This window comes from Carassius auratus, chromosome 12 (assembly GCF_003368295.1).
Source record: "Carassius auratus strain Wakin chromosome 12, ASM336829v1, whole genome shotgun sequence".
Lineage (NCBI taxonomy): Eukaryota > Metazoa > Chordata > Actinopteri > Cypriniformes > Cyprinidae > Carassius > Carassius auratus.
In genome coordinates, this window is record NC_039254.1 from 13,032,048 (window position 1) to 13,050,505 (window position 18,458).

Genomic DNA, 18,458 nt, shown 5'->3' on the forward strand with positions numbered 1-18,458 from the left:
TATAATTAATTATTTAATTTTTATAAAAAAAAAATGCAATGAATACAAACATACAGCGTGTTTTTCCTCGGTGAGACCTTTATTACAAGATCAACTTGTGGCAGACAGTTAAACTACGTTCAGGCAAACCGAACATACATCCGAGTGCATATGCAGTGCTCTAAAGCAGCGGAACCTGCAGCTGCTAGCAGGCGTTCTTAAACAGAGACCTCAATTGTTCCAAAATAATAATAATGATAAAAGAATCGTGTTAAACAATAACATAAAAAAAACATTATACTACTTAGATCTGACAGATTTTGTCAAAATGTAACTCAAAACTATCCAAGCCAGAAGAAAAGGCCAGATATTAACCTTCCTAAAAATTACACTAACGTAACAAATTATGCTACTTAAAGCCTCATGAAAAATAACTAACTGTAGTAACTAGCATACAACTTCTGCACGAGTCTACGGATTTTTGTTGAGAAATACCGTATAAGCATGTTGACATGATCTGGTGTCAGAAGCGACCGCAACCTGGTGACCGTCAGTCCAGCCGCCGAAAACACCCACTCTGAGGGAACTGATGTTGCCGGGATGCACAGGTACATTATTTGAGTCGTGGCCGTGTTGTTCTTAAACACGGCATCGCAATGTTTGCAGTTAACTAGTTCGCTTTATAAATCAAAATGGTCCCACGCCACACTTCGCCGATACATCTTCATGATTATTCTTTGAAATCAAAACGGAAGATCACAGATAACCGAGTAGGGTGTCAAATATTGCCCCCTGGTGGTAAAATATTTAATTGCTGCCACACAGTGAAATTCATTTAATTGCTTGAAGACTCGCACTACGCAACGCAACCTGTATTAGATAAAAAAAAATGCTTTAGATTAATCGATAACAAATTAACATGATCGAGGAAAATCTTAACGATCAATTATCGATCGTCGATTAATCATGCCCATCCCTAGTTATGATAAATCTTTATCAGATAGCTGCTCTCTTTAAATCAGTGAAAGTGCGAACGCACATTTAATTGTTCAAATCACACACTGATGTCATCGTAAGCTGCATGGACGAACAAACGTTGAGGAAAACAGATTAATTGCTGTAATTCAGGAGCCATTGTGGCTTATATTTTGCTAACAAGGACTTCTCATAAGTATGGAAAGATGGTTAGTGTAGGTTGCATTCCCAAATGCACATTAAAGTGACTGTAACATAAAGCAGATGCAGAGACTGACGCATATTATGGGTTCAGTTTAATTTTCATTTATCGTGCAGCACTACTTCTCACTATCAGTTATCAGCAGATCAGCTCTGATATGGTGATCAAGGGAACCATGGAGGAAAGCAGTTATAATACCTCTCCCTACCTCTGTTTGATATGTAGAGTCATCAACATCATCAGCCATTCGCAGACTAATTCTCCCGGATAACGGAAACTCTGTGATGCTATCAAAACATTGCTCTGTTTGAGCATTTATATGCTTAAAGTTCAATCATGAGTTAAACAATCAATCATAACCCCCGAGAAGCCTGTGTGCACAGAGCAGCCGCAGGAACATTCGTAATAATGGCTGAGCTGTCAGCGGGGGTGAGCAACATAACTGCATTACTGTCATTATAGATAAAAGTCGCGCTGAAGACAACGGCGCAATGCCCGTTCCACCCTCTGCTTTCACTATGCTTCCGTTAGTGTACATAAACAAGAGAACAACAAATCAAACGCCTACATCCTTTCTTTCCATGATGGCAGTAGGGTAACATTTACTTTGGTGAAATGGGCAAAACAACCTTTATTTTCTAAATGAAATGACATGTAGTACAAACTGATCCAGAACAAATACTGGCATCATAAGCCATCAGCTGAATGATGGAAAAAAACTGAAATAGAAAATGAGACGATATGAAGCTTACCTTCTTAGGTCCGCTGAAGATCTTCCTGCTGCTCTCCTTGGCTTTCTCCTGAGCTTTGACCTGAGGTTTCTTTACTGTCTCAAGGGGAAAGGGGACCTCTGGGAACTCCAGAGGATCTGTAAAACCACAACCAAACATCAGCCATGTGTCTGCTGACTGTTACTATTATCTCTTAAAGGAAAATATGTTCTCTGCATTGCTAACAAATACAGTTAATTGCAATAATGGGTATGTAATAGGCACGTTTGACAGCACTAATATATATGGCTAATATTAGACAATTTAGACGCTCAGAGTTTAGCTATGTCTTTGAAATGATACAAAAAAAGCAGAATAGCAATGTGTTAAAAAAAAAGTCTTTGTACATTACTCTGTACACATAAATCTAACAAACACATCAGGGACATATTTCACAACTAACCAACAAATAAACACTTACACAAATATATAAATTAACCAGCTAACAAAAATAAAACCAAATCAAATAAGTGACAAAAAAAATATCAAGTAAAACTATCAATATAATTTAAAATATAATACAATATATACATTTTCTTATGCAATACTCAAGTCAAAATGAAAAACAACAACAAAAGCATCATGATCCTAATAACTTTCTTCATATTCTTTATGCAAAATCAAATTTTGTATCATAATTCTGTGATAAAATTCAACCTAGATTTGTTCTTGACGGCATAGGAAAAACTACATCTTTGCAGATTTACTATGGATTCAGGCAGGTACTGCAACATAAACAGAACCCAAAGCTAGATCACCAGAAATTGTGTTGAGTGTAAATACTGACCGTTTTTAAGGCCGTGACTGTGACCTGCAGTGTGACTGCTCTGAGAGATCCAAATCTCTCTGGGCTGAGGACTGTCAACATTGGTCTCTGAAGACATCAGTGGAACTGCTACGCCTGCTGCTGCCTTCCTCTTAGCTTTCCTTCTTTCAGAGGCACCCTCATCTTCCTCACTGTCACTCTCACTCAGGTCATCAAAGCCGAAGTATTTGATCCTGTAGTTAGAGCTTCCTGAAGCAGAGTCGTCATCCTCAGCCACAGCATCAGTGTCATCAAACCCAAAGAGCTCCAGCTTACTGCTCTTCGCTTTGCTCTGTGTGGGTCTGGAACGATTAGAAACCCAACAAACAAACAGTCAGAATGTGAAGGAATGAAGGAATGAGGCCAAGTGACAGCAACCAATGAATTATGAACAGAATTTCTTGCATCTTTGAGGGTTTTATCACATTTTGCGTATATCTGATCAGTTGGTGTCTACCAATTACCACTAGTTTAAAAAAAGAATAATAATTTTGAAAACATAATTCAAACAATCTTAAATTAATTGATTTATTTATTTATTTATTTTAAGTAGGGCTGTCATTACTTGATTAAACAGGAGTAGCAGGTTTTTTTAAAGGGATACTCCACCCCAAAATGAAAACGTTGTCATTAATCACTTTACCCCCATGTCTTTTAAACCTGTAAAAGCTTTGTTTGTCTTCGGAACACAATTTAAGATATTTTGGATGAAAACCGGGAGGCTTATGACTGTCCCATAGACTGCCAAGTAAATTACACTGTCAAGGTCTAGAAAAGTATAGTCCATAGTCTCATGACTCGTTATTACGATGGATCTGGTATGTACAGCGTTTCCATGTTTTTATGTGTACTGCTTACACAAATGTAGCAAATACAGTCTTTATTAGCTTTCCATTGAAAAACAGCCATCTGTCGTCAATGCTTGAGGCTTAGATCTTTATAATGATACATAGATTGTCAAGATTAAATTTGTCCCGTTTCATTTAATCTATTCATAAACACTTACACGTGCAAGTTGAGGGGCGTTCAGGACGAGAGCATCGGGGTGCTGGCTAACAGGTTAAGGGGTTCAATGAGATGTAAGAGATAGAAACTTAGAGCGATCAAAAAATATTTTCCACTAGAGTTGGATGGTGTTAATGTTCTCTTCTCTATTTTTGTTTTAGAGGTTGATTGTTGATTAATAGTGCAGCCATGCTCAAATGGGCTCAAAAAAAAAAAAAAAATACATAAATGAAAAAATTATAAAACACCACAAAAACAAAAAGAAAAAACTAAACGTTAAACGAAAATACTGTAAAAAAAAAAAAAAAAAAAAAAAAAATTATATATATATATATATATATATATATATATATATATATATATATATATATATATATATATATATATATATATATATATATATATATATATATATATATATATATATATATATATATATATATATATGTTACGTACTGAAGCTTTGTAAACAAAATCAATGGTTCAAAAATATAAATATATAAAAGTGAAGATAGAAATTATGCATTTTATTCCCTTTTCCTGAAATGTTGTTACTAAGCAAAGAGGTAAACTGCTGCTGGCTTGATAACGCAAACAAACAATGTTTCGTACCCAAATGAAATAATAAGGGGGGGGGGGGGGTCAAACTCGGGTTTGGATCAGGCAATTGAACCAAGCGTGAATGCACCCTAAGACAACAGTCCAAAAATAGTATGAATTACATCTCAATATAACTGCAGGTACTAACAATTTCATGTTATTACATCACGTTATTACAATGTTCTTACACACAACAATTACCTGAAAGGTTTGCTTTCTGCCTCCATTTTCTTCCTCAGTCTTCCAGTATCTCCTGGACCAGCAGCTGGGGGGCTTGCTGTGTACTCCTCCATACTACGGTCCATGGAGTCCTGGAAGGTGACGTTAAACATGGAAACACAAGACGGGTGTAGCACTGTAAAGTCTCTCGTCCGACCTCTGTTTACAGTTTTCCCAGCATTTTCGGCCCCGCTGTTCTCCAACATTCCAATGGAGCTATGACAGGAAGCGCTTCCACTCCCATCAGCTCCACCAGGCTGTTTGCCTTTACTGGGTCTGCAGTACGTTCTGCAGTTGGATGCCCTGAGCACAGACTGAGAGTGGTCCTCACTTTCAGATGGCTCAATGGGAAAATTAAAGTTACCTTGAGCAAACTCGTCTAACTGAGTCTCTGTGGAGGATTTGCCCTGAATGTTACTGTGACTGTAACTACTGGATGCCCACAAGGTAGACGGAGGGTCTTTAGGTCCTGTAAAGAGGGATGTGGAGCGTGCTCCCAGACCAACCACATCGCTCCAGGCATCGTAAGAATCCTTGTCATCTGTTTTTTCAGACTTTAACGTGGTGGTCTGGGCAAGAGGTCTCTTGTCGCTTTCAGAAGGGTTTTTGTACCATGAGTAGCTGTGGCGGTCTGTGCTCTCGATGGACCAACTGTGGGGTTTTTCTAAAAAAAAGGAAGTGAGACATCAATCAGAATTTAGAGAACTCGCATGACTTCAAACAACTAAGTACTTGACCAGTCATGTTCCTAAATCAACAGGAAGTAGGTTGCTGAAAATAGCTACAATAATAAAGAAAAAACACACGGAGCTTGGTCTAATTTTAAACTATCAGCAATAACCAGTTACCTAAGCAAAATAATGTTGCGACTATTAGACATAACTACTAAAGTTGCACTGTCCTCATTTGTTTGTCTCTCCGGCCAAAATAACTCTGGTGTTAAACTATGGGTTATTAGGGCTGCACAATAGTGGTTACGACTGAATTACGACTGATTGGGATTTAAACTCTTGACATCTGGCAGCCCAAATCTTGAAATATTAAGGAGGCTTGCTACCAATGCAAGATAATGTAAACACACACACAAAAAAAAAAAAAAACTTACCACAAATAAATATGGTTAATCGCTCAGCCTTAAACTATATTCTGACTCATATGAAGCAACAGTTTCAGTTACTGACAAGGTTGTGGAAATACTTGATTAATCTGTAGCCAAAAAGATCTGATAATGTGGGTTACAGCGATAATGTGAAGCCAACACGAGAGTCACCAAATGTGGAAGCATATGGGTAGCAAAATTCATTTTGAAGTGTAATAAGCAAAATGGCAATGCAATATGTAAAATCATAATATATTTCTGTATTTAAATTTACATTTTCCCATACCATATGTGCAACATTTAGTGCAAAATAAAATCCAATTATATAATTTACATTTGCCATTTTCTAGACTAGTTTTAATACGTAAATTAAAAACCTATTTTAATGCTTTATAAGTTGCAAAAGTTAAATGATCTTGTTTGTTTTTTAGATGTTTAACATGTCCAAGCAAAAACTGTAGAAAAAAATGATCATTTAAATGCCCTTTTACCTAATTGGATTTAGATTAGGGGTGGCCATGGTTAACCGGTTAACCGATTAACCGTTAAAAATTGCGTAACCGAGTGAAACATTTTGCTCGGTTAAGTGACGTCAATGGCGTGCATTGAATTTAGTTGTAATACATTTTTGCACCACCAGAGACCGCCAGAGCGCTCCCAGACATTTGTAATGTCCTCAAGAAGAAGTCATTTTCTAATATGAAGCGGGCAAAAAAAAGTACAGCGTTGGAGCACTTTAAAATTGAGAGCGACGGGGCAAAATGCAAGTATTGCAATACAGTGCTTAGATATTCTTCAAGTACCACCTCGTTGTTGTAATCTCAACAGCCAACACCCGGGCATCATTAGGCCGGTCAGGACTCACTGGAAGCGTGGCGATGAGCGAAAGCATCTCAGCTGCGTGGCGTGTCTGTTTTTAATTCGGCTCCCATGTTAACAGGTTAGAGCTTGTCGACTGCCTGCGTGAGACGCGCGGCTCGACGCGTGCATGCTAGAAATAGAACTGACGCCTTGTTGGAAGCGTTTCCAGGCAAAATATAATAGGAAAATATGTTTGTCATTTTGTACACAAATACATATTAATTCATGACATTTTGATATTTGAAAGTCTATAGGTTGACATAAATTCAGATATAAATGTAATAAAAAAAAATAATAATTATCGATTTTCAAATATTGTACCTGTCAAACATAGTCATAGCCTTAGCGAGGCGGCCGCGGAGCCTGCTTGTTACCTTCGCCTAAACACGGAAAGTTACATAACTATTACTAGAGCCTGTTCCTTTATAAGATAGCCAAAGGTCGGTGTATATTTGCTTTATACATTTTAGGCTTATTCTCAAATTCAGATTGTGTTAGTGGGCAAGATTATTAGGCAGTTTTAATAGGACAATTTGACCGGAAAGATGAAATTTTGTCGGACATTTCTTTTTTTTTTTTTTTCGGCCAATGTCCGGAAATTACCGGACAACGGAAACAGCTGGCGCACACTATGGTTAACCGAGTATTAACCGATAAGGGCCTCGGTTAACGGTTAATGAAAAACTTGAAAACGTGCAGCCCTAATTTAGATTATGGGAAGGATGCACAGCTCGCATCCAGTGTAGACACGGCGTTGCCTTTCTCACTTTTAACCCATAATAGAGCACCCATGTCCCGTGGCACCTAAGTGTTGCGCATGCCTTAAAATCCCTCAGTGTGTTTACAGTCTGGTTGATGCCCATGACCCAGAACTCCAGACTTATTCTTCCCATTGGTCTATCTTTTGCGACTAACTTTCTCAGTTGCACAAGCACAAAAGTTTTTTTTTTTTAGTTGTTTTTTTTTTTTTCACTCCTGCTAATGCATTAAAAAAAATAATTAAAAAAATAGGTTCTACAATCGAAGTGCTGCCCATTTCAAACCAGCTGCCATTTTATGTTTCTCATGTGTAACAGAAATGGCAACGTTAGGAGGGGAACAATGCAGCGGTCACGCCAGTGCAACAGCACACAAAATTTAGTCACACGGGCAGAAAAAAAGGTTGCAGTCTGAAGTCCTGCCATGACCATACAGAAAATGCTGCTACTCCTGCCTGCCCCGATGACACTTAACCAGTCCGATCTAGACACAGCTGTCAAATATCCGCATCGGCCGATAAGGTTTTCTGCTTGGCCGATGTGTTCGAGGCGGGACTTATTTATTTTTATTTTACTTATTTTGAAGGCACCGAGAGTGCAGCGCCTGAGTGCACAGAGTGCTCAAACACTCTCTCGTCTCTTGTTCATCGTCATCGTTAACAGTTCTGTCTAATACGGATAAAAGCCTGTCTAATAATCAGATAGAATGGTTAAACAAAGGAATTAATGCATACAGAAAGTAGTAAAACGATTGCTTTTATATCAGGCCTATTAGTAATAGAAAGGAAAACATTATAATACTTTATAGTTTTCCGTCAGCATTTAGCAATTACGCATTTATATAAACAAATCTTTGAATGACTAATGAACATTTAATTTCACAAACCTTGCAAACAAATCCAGCTCTGAGATCTTGTGAAGTGTGTATGTGTATCCAGCATGATCACACATTCTCTGTGTGAAGGTCCAAGTGAAAACCTTAAAACTCTTGATTTCAAATTATGCTGCACTTTATGCATTTGCCCACTGTCATATTCATGTCATTTTCACTGTGTGCTGTATGTAAAATGAGGGTTACCCTTGCTTATAAAATATAATTACCAGTGCACACGAACTTCCCAGAATACTGAGTGCCCTGTTGGTTACAGTGTTTACTTTCTTTTCAATTATGTTTGTATTAAATATTCAGTTATTTGTGAAAAATACTGTAATCTAAAGTAAAAGCATGTCTATTTTACACATTTACTTTTTAATCCATCTGTCAAATGAGTTCACATTTTTGAAATCTTAATAATAATAATTTTTAAAATCATATCAGCTTTATATCGGCCTCTCTGCTTTACAAGATATAGGCATCGGCAGTCAAAAAACACGGTTGACCACTAATGTAAATTATATAATTACATTTTTATTTTGCACTAAATGTTGCACATAAGGAATATGGAATATACATTTAAAAACAGAAATACATTGCCATTTTACATATTGCTTTGTCATTTTGCATATTACATTTCTAAATTAATTTAGCTACCCATGTGCTTCCATAACCAGAAGGTGGTCAACCATTTTTTTATGTAAAATATATCACTGATTTGAATGCAGTCAGAGGTTTTACACATCTTTGTACAAAGTCTCTGGTCTTTAAGACTGTTCTAGTTTTAAGTAAAGACCACAGACTTACTACATCAATTTTCACTGATCCCATGACTAGTCAAACACAGGCAAGAAGATATTATGAACACACTGAAAGACACCTTCAAAGCAATAATCACACCTCTGCAGTCATTACATTGTCTACGTTATAGTCTGGCAGACAACATTTGTTATTTACCATCCTAAAATTACTGTACGTATTCTCCATTACACCAATAACCACAATCAAGTCTATGTACTCTGAATCAGGAGACAGGACAAAACGTTAATGGCAGCTTTGAAAAAAGGTCCCTAGCATACAAAACCACCATTAAGCTCCATGGCAAAGCAAGCCAGTGTTGCAGATAGGCTGTTAAATCTAAAAATCACCTATTGCACAACAGCACTTACACAATTTCAGTTATATCACTACTGTGTTAATTCAGAACATTCCCCTATTCATTAGATTGTGAAGAGGCGAAAATAACAAATTTAGGCCATCATGATCACCTCAAACATCATGACTTTTATGAAACAACATCCAAATATCCGTTTATTCTCCACAAACCCATTAACGACAAATCAAGCAGTCATTGTCAAACTACCCATCACTCTAAAGACTGAATTCTGTTCAAATCTTAGCTGAAAAGGATTTATGTAACAGACCGTAAAACACATCTGAATTGAAGTCTATGCATTGCATGAATGTCCAGTCTGTGTTCATGCTGTCAGCGTTTGAATAGGGCAGCAGAAGTCATTCATTTTCAATAAGGGTTTGTGTTTAGGAGACGTGCCTGACAGCATCCACTGACAACAACATTAAGCAGTAGTGAACTATTCTAATGCACAGTAATAAGATACAGTGACTACCAACAGAAAAGCAGCACACAATGGGCTTCCTGAAGTTGGAATGTTGACAAAATCACGGAATACAATATACAACAAAGGAAATAATAAAGAAAACGGAAGTGATCACCTGTGCCCATGTGACCGTAAATAACCAATAGGAAATAACAAAAAAATAATGCTCTTTCACGCAGCGTTTACTGATTTTGACTATTTAAAATTTGTGTAATTAATTTATTTTGATTTACAAAGTGTATGTCATGCCTCCAAGCTTTCTTATACATTTTGCTAATAAATGTTCTATGTTTCTTATTTATTTGGTTCCACTGTGTTTTCAGTTTTGTATACCTATTTAAACTTTGTGTAAGTTATTTGTTATTTTATATTTGGCATATAGCATGGTGTATTTTTATTCACTTTGTTAATTAAATGTTCTATGATTCATATATAGGCTAAGTGTATCTAACATTTATTTGTTACTTGAACTGATTCAGGCAATTTGCACCAAATTGCTACTAATTTCAAATTTAAAATGTAAAATTCAATTTGAAATTGAACCAGCTTTCAAAATTCAACTTTCAATTTGAAGAGAAAGTAAAATGTTTATGCCACTTTCACAAACTAATCAAAAGCTAGGAAACCCCACCCCACTGTGATTCCAGTATTACCGATGTTGTCACACAACAATTAACCAATGGGAAAATTTCCTCATCATCACAACCCTACTCATAATTTGAATTTGTTTTCATTTTTTGGTGAACTATCCCTTTAAAGTGCAAAAATTCTGCTTTTTAAATATGAAGGCGGCTACATATTCTTTATGTTTATAAGCATTTCTCTATTTAATTTGATAAAACTATTTTTTACGAAACGGTTTTCACGACAATCTGTCAAAGCAAAGTGTGGTTTAAACTTGAAAAAATTGACAGAAATATATTACAATTATAGAGTAGAATGTATTTCTCAATATAAGAATTATAAAATTACTAAAACTTAATATTTTAAGGAATATAAAAAAAAAGATTCTCCCATGATTTAAATAAACCTGTTGTGCTGCACTTTGTTTGCAAATTCGGCATTATGATTGGTCAGACCGCCTGTCAATCAACTGTCCTGTGAAGGGTCAATTGTCTTTTCTTCTCTAGTGAAGTATAACCAAGTGAAATGACTTCTTTTCAAATAAAAAAAAAATAAAAAATTACACAGGTATTTTGTCCATTGGAGGACTGGTGGACTGATGTCATTAAATGTAATCTCATGAGTGACACGTTTCCCAACCATTTCACAAGGTCATGAGAGATTAAATGTGCTATGATGAGAGATGATGTTACTTTATTAATATTATTATTAAAGATGTAATTATGTTAAAAAAAATCATGATCATTTAAAATTTTCAATATTAAATGACATTTGGAAAAATCCTGTTTGTATTTTTTTCCCCTCCCCATAAATGAATAACTGTGTACAATACCATTCTTTGACATTTCAAAAATAAAACATTTCTGGAAAAGGACAGATAAATATATTTTCCACTCGTCAGTGCTCTCACATCACCACTCTGACTCAGAATTGACAAGTTTCAATCTCACAAGCAGCGAGAAGTCAAACAAGTCCACGTTCCTCCCTCGCTGTACTTCAGCCTCTGTGTCTCATCACTGTAAGTGTCAGCTTTAATACCATCCTGTCCTCAGACAACCATGGGACACTTGTTTACTACATTTTGGGGTTCTTAGGGGAGTATACGATTTCCAATTCATACCAACATATTTTAAGCAAATTCTCAGCACCTCTGAAATTTAAAGAAACTATTGGATAACTATTAGACAACCAAGACATATTCCATATCATTTTTAGATGGAGCTAATAATCTAGCGGTGTTATTTTCTCCTAGTCACAATTTTGTCAACAGTGCATTTGAATAAAACTCAATTAATTCATGTCATGATCACATGACCTTTTGATCAAGATAAATTTCAATCTTGGTAGGGCTGTGCAAGTCATCGACTTCATAAAACGAATTTATTAAGCTCACCTATTTAAGAAGGTTAAACATGATTTAACTGCACTTTTTCATAATTTCTTGTAGAAGTGATATAGAAAGGCTATGTACAGTGCACTGATGTCTTCTGATGTGATGTCACTATGAAGTGAAGAACCTGCATTTGGGGAGCAGTTTGTCCAAGACAGTGTTTTGCATTCAAAAGCAGCTAAAAGGAGGAACTATCGTAAAGTTTTAAAAGACAGGGGAGCTTGCCTTGTGCTAGTTTGTAATGAAAGAATCTGATGACTAAGGCAAGATGGTCATTGCAGCTGCAGAAGATTTGGTGCCAAATGAGGATGCACCTCGACTGTGTGGGAGTATTTACGTGTTAAAATGCTGCTGAGCAATAACCGTGTTTATTTTAGCATTTTCCCAGTCCAGAGAAAGCACACCTTAAGAGTGAGTCATGCAATAAATGCAAAGTGGAGTTAAAGCTCTAATCTCCCCATAATTTGTTTGTCTTGATGTTCCAGCTGTTATTTTTGAATGCTGTTGTTCAGATATACACTTAGAACTATTTTTTTTCTTCTTCTTCTGGATAATACTTCTACTTCAGTATAACATTTGAGAAGTTGACTGCGAGAAGTTGAAGTGACAAATAATTTTCAAATGAATGTAAAAACTTGATAAATCTGCATAAAATAAACAGATTTATACTTCAGACATCAACTTCCTGATTCTGTAATATAGTAGTTTTCACACAAATGTTTTTTTTTTAGAATAGATATAATTACAATAAAAAGGAAGCAAGCAATCTAACAGTAATCTGAGTGGTAAGATGTGGTAAATTTGTATGCACTAGGGATTTTTTTTTGTACAAATTTTAGGGGAGGGGGAAATAAATCAATACAGTTTTTAGCGCAATATTTTTCGTGGCAATACTGTATTGATACACAGATGCTAAGTATCGATCTTTAAGTATATTATTTGAAAAGAAAAAAGCTAGTAAAAATATATATATATATATATATATATATATATATATATATATATATATATATATAGGCACGCTGCACCCCGTCCAGTAGTGTTCAGTGCGCATTTCACTATCCTCATAACAGCCCAGTTTGACGCTTTGCTCAATATTTTGCTCTATGAATGTGCGTTCTGCTCGACTAACACTCATGCTCACTGTAGAAGCAAATTCCACTCATAATGAATTTGTAAATGTTAAAACTAACATGAACTAAGATTAATAAATTCTTAGTTTGTTAACTTAAGTAGTTAACTAATGTTAAATAATGAAACAAATTGTAAAGAGTTACCAATTTTAATATAAACTCTACTTTCAGTAAAGGTTATTTTATTTTTATTTATATTTTTATTTTTTTTATTTTTTTATTCAGTATCGTTAAAATTGAGTTGAATGTAATAAAATTCATAATCATTCAGAATTTTCGGTTTTATGTTTTGGCCCAGAATTTTTATTTCAGTGCATCCCTGGACGTAAGACTACATGTTTTATTTAATTTAAACTAACTATTTAATTTAACACTAATTTACTTTCAAATGCCCCAATTGCTGAAATGTCTGAACAACTTTTCTGTACAAGTTTAAGTTGCACTGTAATATCGCAAAATGTTTAAAATCGCAATAATATTGTATCGTGACACATATCGTATTAATATTGTATCATGAGCTCTCTGGTGATTCCCAACCCTACTAATTTTACATAAAGCAGTCAGCAAATATGACATGAATAGAAAAATTGCATCCAGAGCACAGCATAGATTGTGCATGTCTAGTGACTGAATTTCCTTGTCTGCTTTCAATTCAAACAGACCAATCATTACACACAAATACACATTTTATGCAGATTATAAATGTACACTTCAGAAGATTTCACAGCTAAATTAATTTTAATTAAAATGATATAAATGTATATTTTCTGAATGCTGACGGTAGGTGAGAAAGAATGATCACATTTGCCAATCTATTATTAACGCTGTTATCCCACGATGTGTCGTTTAAGCCTTGATATCGCGATGTACAAATCCACGGTAGTCACATTTACTTTTAGATCATTTCTATTATCTAATCTATTTTAGATAATAGATTGATCCAAACAATTTGCATAGGAGCAACAACACTGAAGTGTCTTAGGGAGAGCCACACATCAGCATGCGTTATCATAAGAGACCCTTAGCGCTTACAGACAAGGTGATGAGTTCTGTGTGCCGTGCTTCTAAATGAGATAAGCAGCTCACAGGAGCCTGTCCAAACGCTACGCTCCATCAGCGTCTAAGTGTTCTCCTCGTATTAACATCACCACTGACGGGTGTCAGTGTTCTGAAAGTTTCCTCTAACTTCACCTCATTGATTACTTAGTCAGCCAAATGATTTGCAAGACCCTGGAGGAGTACCGACCTGAAAAAGCAATTACGCAGAGGAAATGTAAAATAGAGTTTGGGCCAATTAAAGATTTTCATTTCTTGGTCTGCTGGGAGCTCCAGGCTGTTGTTGCAAGAGTCAGTCCGCCGTATCCATTACTGTGATATTAAGCAGGGTCTTACACAGTCTACAGCCCGTAACACTGGTGTCCTGAGCATTTAGAGCACTCACGGCAGCAGATGCCCGCAAGGAAGCTTTCTGTGAAACGTGAACGATTATTATTTTAAAAAAAAAGAAAAAAGAAAAAAAAAAAAACTACAACCAACATCCCTATGGCACCACACATGTGAAAATCCACCCACATTCACTTCCACATTTCTTTTCACTCCTTGCGACACAGACAGGAAATCAAAGTATGACATTTAGTTTTTTGCCATTTTGTTGGGTATGAGAAGCAACTTTTTTTTTCCATAAAAGACTCCATATGTATCTACGATATTACTCTATATTGGAAACAGTGAAGTTTTTCATTCTTTTAGGACAACTCTTTGTTTAATGTGAAAACCAAGCATTCCCACTGTCACAGCGGGTGACACTACAACACAAGCAGTAACCTCATTGGCTACTGTTCACCCTTCCATGTTTTAATTTCAATGAATGCCTTCAAATTACATCTCATATCATCTGAATGTATCTTAAAAAGCCATGTAAATTTCACATCCGTTCTACACCCCTGGTTTTACCTAAATTGTGCAAGCTGTTTCAAAGTATTAAAAAGCCATTTATCAGGGCTCAACAGTGTGAGCATTTCACTCGCAAAAGTGAGACTGATCAGCCAGTCACCAATCCGAGCCGATCATGAGGAAAACAACCGATTCCGATCCCCGGCCGATCAATCGGTGCATCTCCACTTCATTTATGTACTTTATGCTAAATATGAACGGCAAAGTCAAACTTAGGGAAAATTAAGGTGCGATAAATGTTAAAGTTGTTTGTTTAAATGTTAAATTCAGACAAGTAAACAACCACAAAACAAACCTATCTAGGGCAGGTTTATATAATGTGGTAAGCTCACACTCACTTGCCGTGAAGTTAAACAGGTCAAACACCTGAAACACTCTAACAGTTAGTAACAACAACTGATTAATGCAGTGCTGCTAGAACAAATCAGGAGGTATTTAAACATTAAAACACAACTCCAATGTATTTTTGAAAGAACTAAAAAAAAAAAAAAAAAAACTTTCAGGGAAAAACATACCTGCAGTAGAGGTGTTAAAATATTTCCCAGGATCCTCTGGCACTTTGTGAGCACTTCTCTCAGTGCTGAGAGCGAAAGGGGCCCTGCTGGGGGCCACGGCCTCTATGCTGGCGGGTTGGTTCACCCTGCTGTTGGGCTCCAGTGTTAGGCTGGCCTGGGATCCCCCTGTCGATGTTATTTTGGATTTAGGCTGGGCTACGTTACGAGATGTGACCGGCCTGGATTCATCGTCACTGTCGAATCCAAACGGATCCTCGGATCCATCACCATCCGAGACCTTGGTCCTCTTGGTCTGATCCATCACCTCGGTCTTCAAACCAGGCCTCTTTGCTGCCACCTTGGCTTTGTAAGTCGTCTCGCCCCATTTGGTGCTGAGCGTGGCTCTTTTATTGGACAACACCTCGTCAAACTTCGAGGTCCCATCGCCTCCTCGACGGCTGTACGTTTTTCCAAATCTAGATGTCATTGTGGCATCTGTCTCATATTCCCTGTGAACAATCATCAACTGTTACATGAATAATTCGCTGACTGTTTTGTAATCAAATTTAGTTGACTATTAAAATTCTGCCTCGAGTTTCATCATTTCTTAATGAATAAAATCAACATTATTCAGCATTCTACATGTGTGAAGGTCTCGGGGCTATTCATTATAAAACCGATGCACTCATGAACTCTATCAAACCTGACACCTACTTGCATTTCTGTGCTGATAACAAGCAGGAAACTAGAATTATTCCATAATATGATTTTGATTTCAATATGCATATGCAAAGAAATCAATCCTGTAATGTGCTCAAAAAACTGAGAGATTTAAAGGAATAGCTCACCAAAACATGAATGCATGTTGGCAGTTTACTCACCATCAGGCCATTCAACAAATAGGCAATATGAGTTTATTTCATCTTCATTGGAACATATTTAAAGAAATTTTGGATTACTTTCTGACCAATGGATCCTCTGCCTTAAATGGGTGCCATCAGAATGACAGTTCTAACTGCTGATAAGTGCGTCAAAATCCATGTGACTCCACATGAGCAATCATTGTCTTTTAAAGTTACTTAAAAGCTGTGTGTTTTAATATGCAAATCCTTTTTATTGTTTTTTTTTTTTTTTTACTGCCACTTCTGGCCAAAATACCAGTCCATAACGTTACCCCCAGCATAAAAATATTCAAAGTAATAAAATAAAGCATCCCCTGTTTTCCCTCTTACAGTGAAATCCATCAACATATTTGTTTAAAACAGTTTTGGACTGTTTTCACATGTAAATAGGCCTAAATCTGTGAATATTTCTCTCCTGGTTGAGCCAAAACAACTTTTTCACTGAAGAAAGCAATTTTATACATAGAGGACTTGCATTTTAGCCAGAAGCAAATGTTGTCTTATTGATGGATTTGTTACTTAAAAACAAACATCTTTTCGCTTCATATGATTTTAATTACTTGACTGGAGTCATGTGGATTATTTGTATTTCATAGCTTTTTTTTCACATTGTGATTTTATCAGCTGCTTGGAACCTCATTCTGATGATGGCACCCATTCACTGCAAAAAGGATTGATGAGCAAACCTTTGCTATATTTCCCCAAATCTGTTCAAATGTCGAAACACACTCATCTACATCTTGCATGGCCTAAGTGGGAGTACATTTTTTTTGCAAATTTTCATTTTGCCCCGTGAAAGTTCCAAGATCCTGACTACAATAACAGCACTCAAGTAAACCAAAAGCTACCATAGATGTTAGAAAAAGGTTGTAAACCTGTATTCCTTGAAGCAAATGCTACGGCACACTAATACTGCAATTATTCATAATCATAATATTACCATTTCGATAATCTGAGGCCGCCACTGGTTCGCAACCTAACTAGTCCCAGCTGGACAACCCCCCCCCCCCCCCCCCCAAAAAAATAAATGAATTCATGCTTTCTGTACACAAAGCCATCAGAAATATCAAAATATATAAGTTGAAATGTCACTTTTTACCCTACATAAGAAAAACTAATGTTAAAAAAAAAAAAAAGTTTAAGTCTTCATATATCAAAAATACTTAAAAAAAAAATAACAACAGGCAGTGTAAGTTCCAAGATCTAAAAACAACAACATGGATTTTCGAGTAGCATTTATTGAACATTAATATATCACTCATTCAATAATAAATCATTAATATATCAGTAATATCAATCATTCAATAGTGGTTTACCATAATAATAAGTTTACCTCTTTACTGGCTTGGAAAATAACTAGTGCCAACTGAACGACCCCAAAAATAATAAACAAAATCAAACGATATCACTGCAATATCAATAATCATCAAAACTAAGAATGCTAAAAGCTAGTTTGATTATAAGCTAATGCTAATACATGTAACCCCTCTCTTTTGTTTACTTTTCCCTTTTCAGTGTTCCTCACCTCGCTAAGCAAATACGACATTAACACAACTTCTGTACATGGATTCCAACAAAAGAGTGTTTGAAAACCAGCTTAGCTGATAAAAACAACATAACCACGCTAACGTCTAGCAGTAGGATTAGCATGAAAAGGCTGGCAGGCTAATCAGGCAATGCTGTGAAATGCACTCTGTATCCAGCATTAAAACTCAATCGCTAATTAGTTAAAATGTAGATTTTTAATCTACAGAAGAACTGAACCCACAGCAGGACCGAAGGAGGTTAAATACTCGCCTGGTTAATGAAGAGAGTGAATCCGGGCCTCTGAGCTTCACTAAAACTATAAACAAACAACTAAATACCGACAAGCACTGCTTCACGAGCTCCGCCAACACAGTTATACGTGTATCTGAGATACGAGTTTCGATATAACGGAATATAAAGATTCACAAGCTTTCTATTTAAGTTTTCCTCATGTATTTCTGCCTCGATTGTTTCGGCTCTGAAACACCAACGGCCTCCATCCGCGTTCCCCCTCCCTCGCGTTTTCGCGTCACGACAATCGCGTCGCAGCACAGGCGTAAAAATGTTGGCCAATCACGGGCCGCGCTGTGTAAAAGTAAGACGATTTTCGAGGTTAGCCCTGGAAAGAGCCCTGAACTTGAACGCGATGGGCGTCACGTAGCCTTCCTT

The 18,458-nt window shown here is 36.4% G+C and overlaps 1 protein-coding gene across 1 annotated transcript in view; it reads right to left on the bottom strand.

Annotated features, from left to right (window-relative positions):
* Positions 1-18,308, bottom strand: part of LOC113111871 (wings apart-like protein homolog) — a 62,183-nt gene extending 43,875 nt beyond the window's left edge. Inside the window, exons 1-5 of the mRNA XM_026277035.1 lie at positions 18,060-18,308; positions 15,382-15,869; positions 4,538-5,219; positions 2,714-3,033; positions 1,909-2,024 (exon numbers count right to left, since the gene is read on the bottom strand). Coding sequence (XP_026132820.1) covers positions 1,909-2,024; positions 2,714-3,033; positions 4,538-5,219; positions 15,382-15,847 — 1,584 coding nt within the window. The 5' untranslated portion in view covers positions 15,848-15,869; positions 18,060-18,308. The remainder of the gene's footprint in view (positions 1-1,908; positions 2,025-2,713; positions 3,034-4,537; positions 5,220-15,381; positions 15,870-18,059) is intronic.
* Between the last annotated feature and the right edge of the window lie 150 nt (positions 18,309-18,458).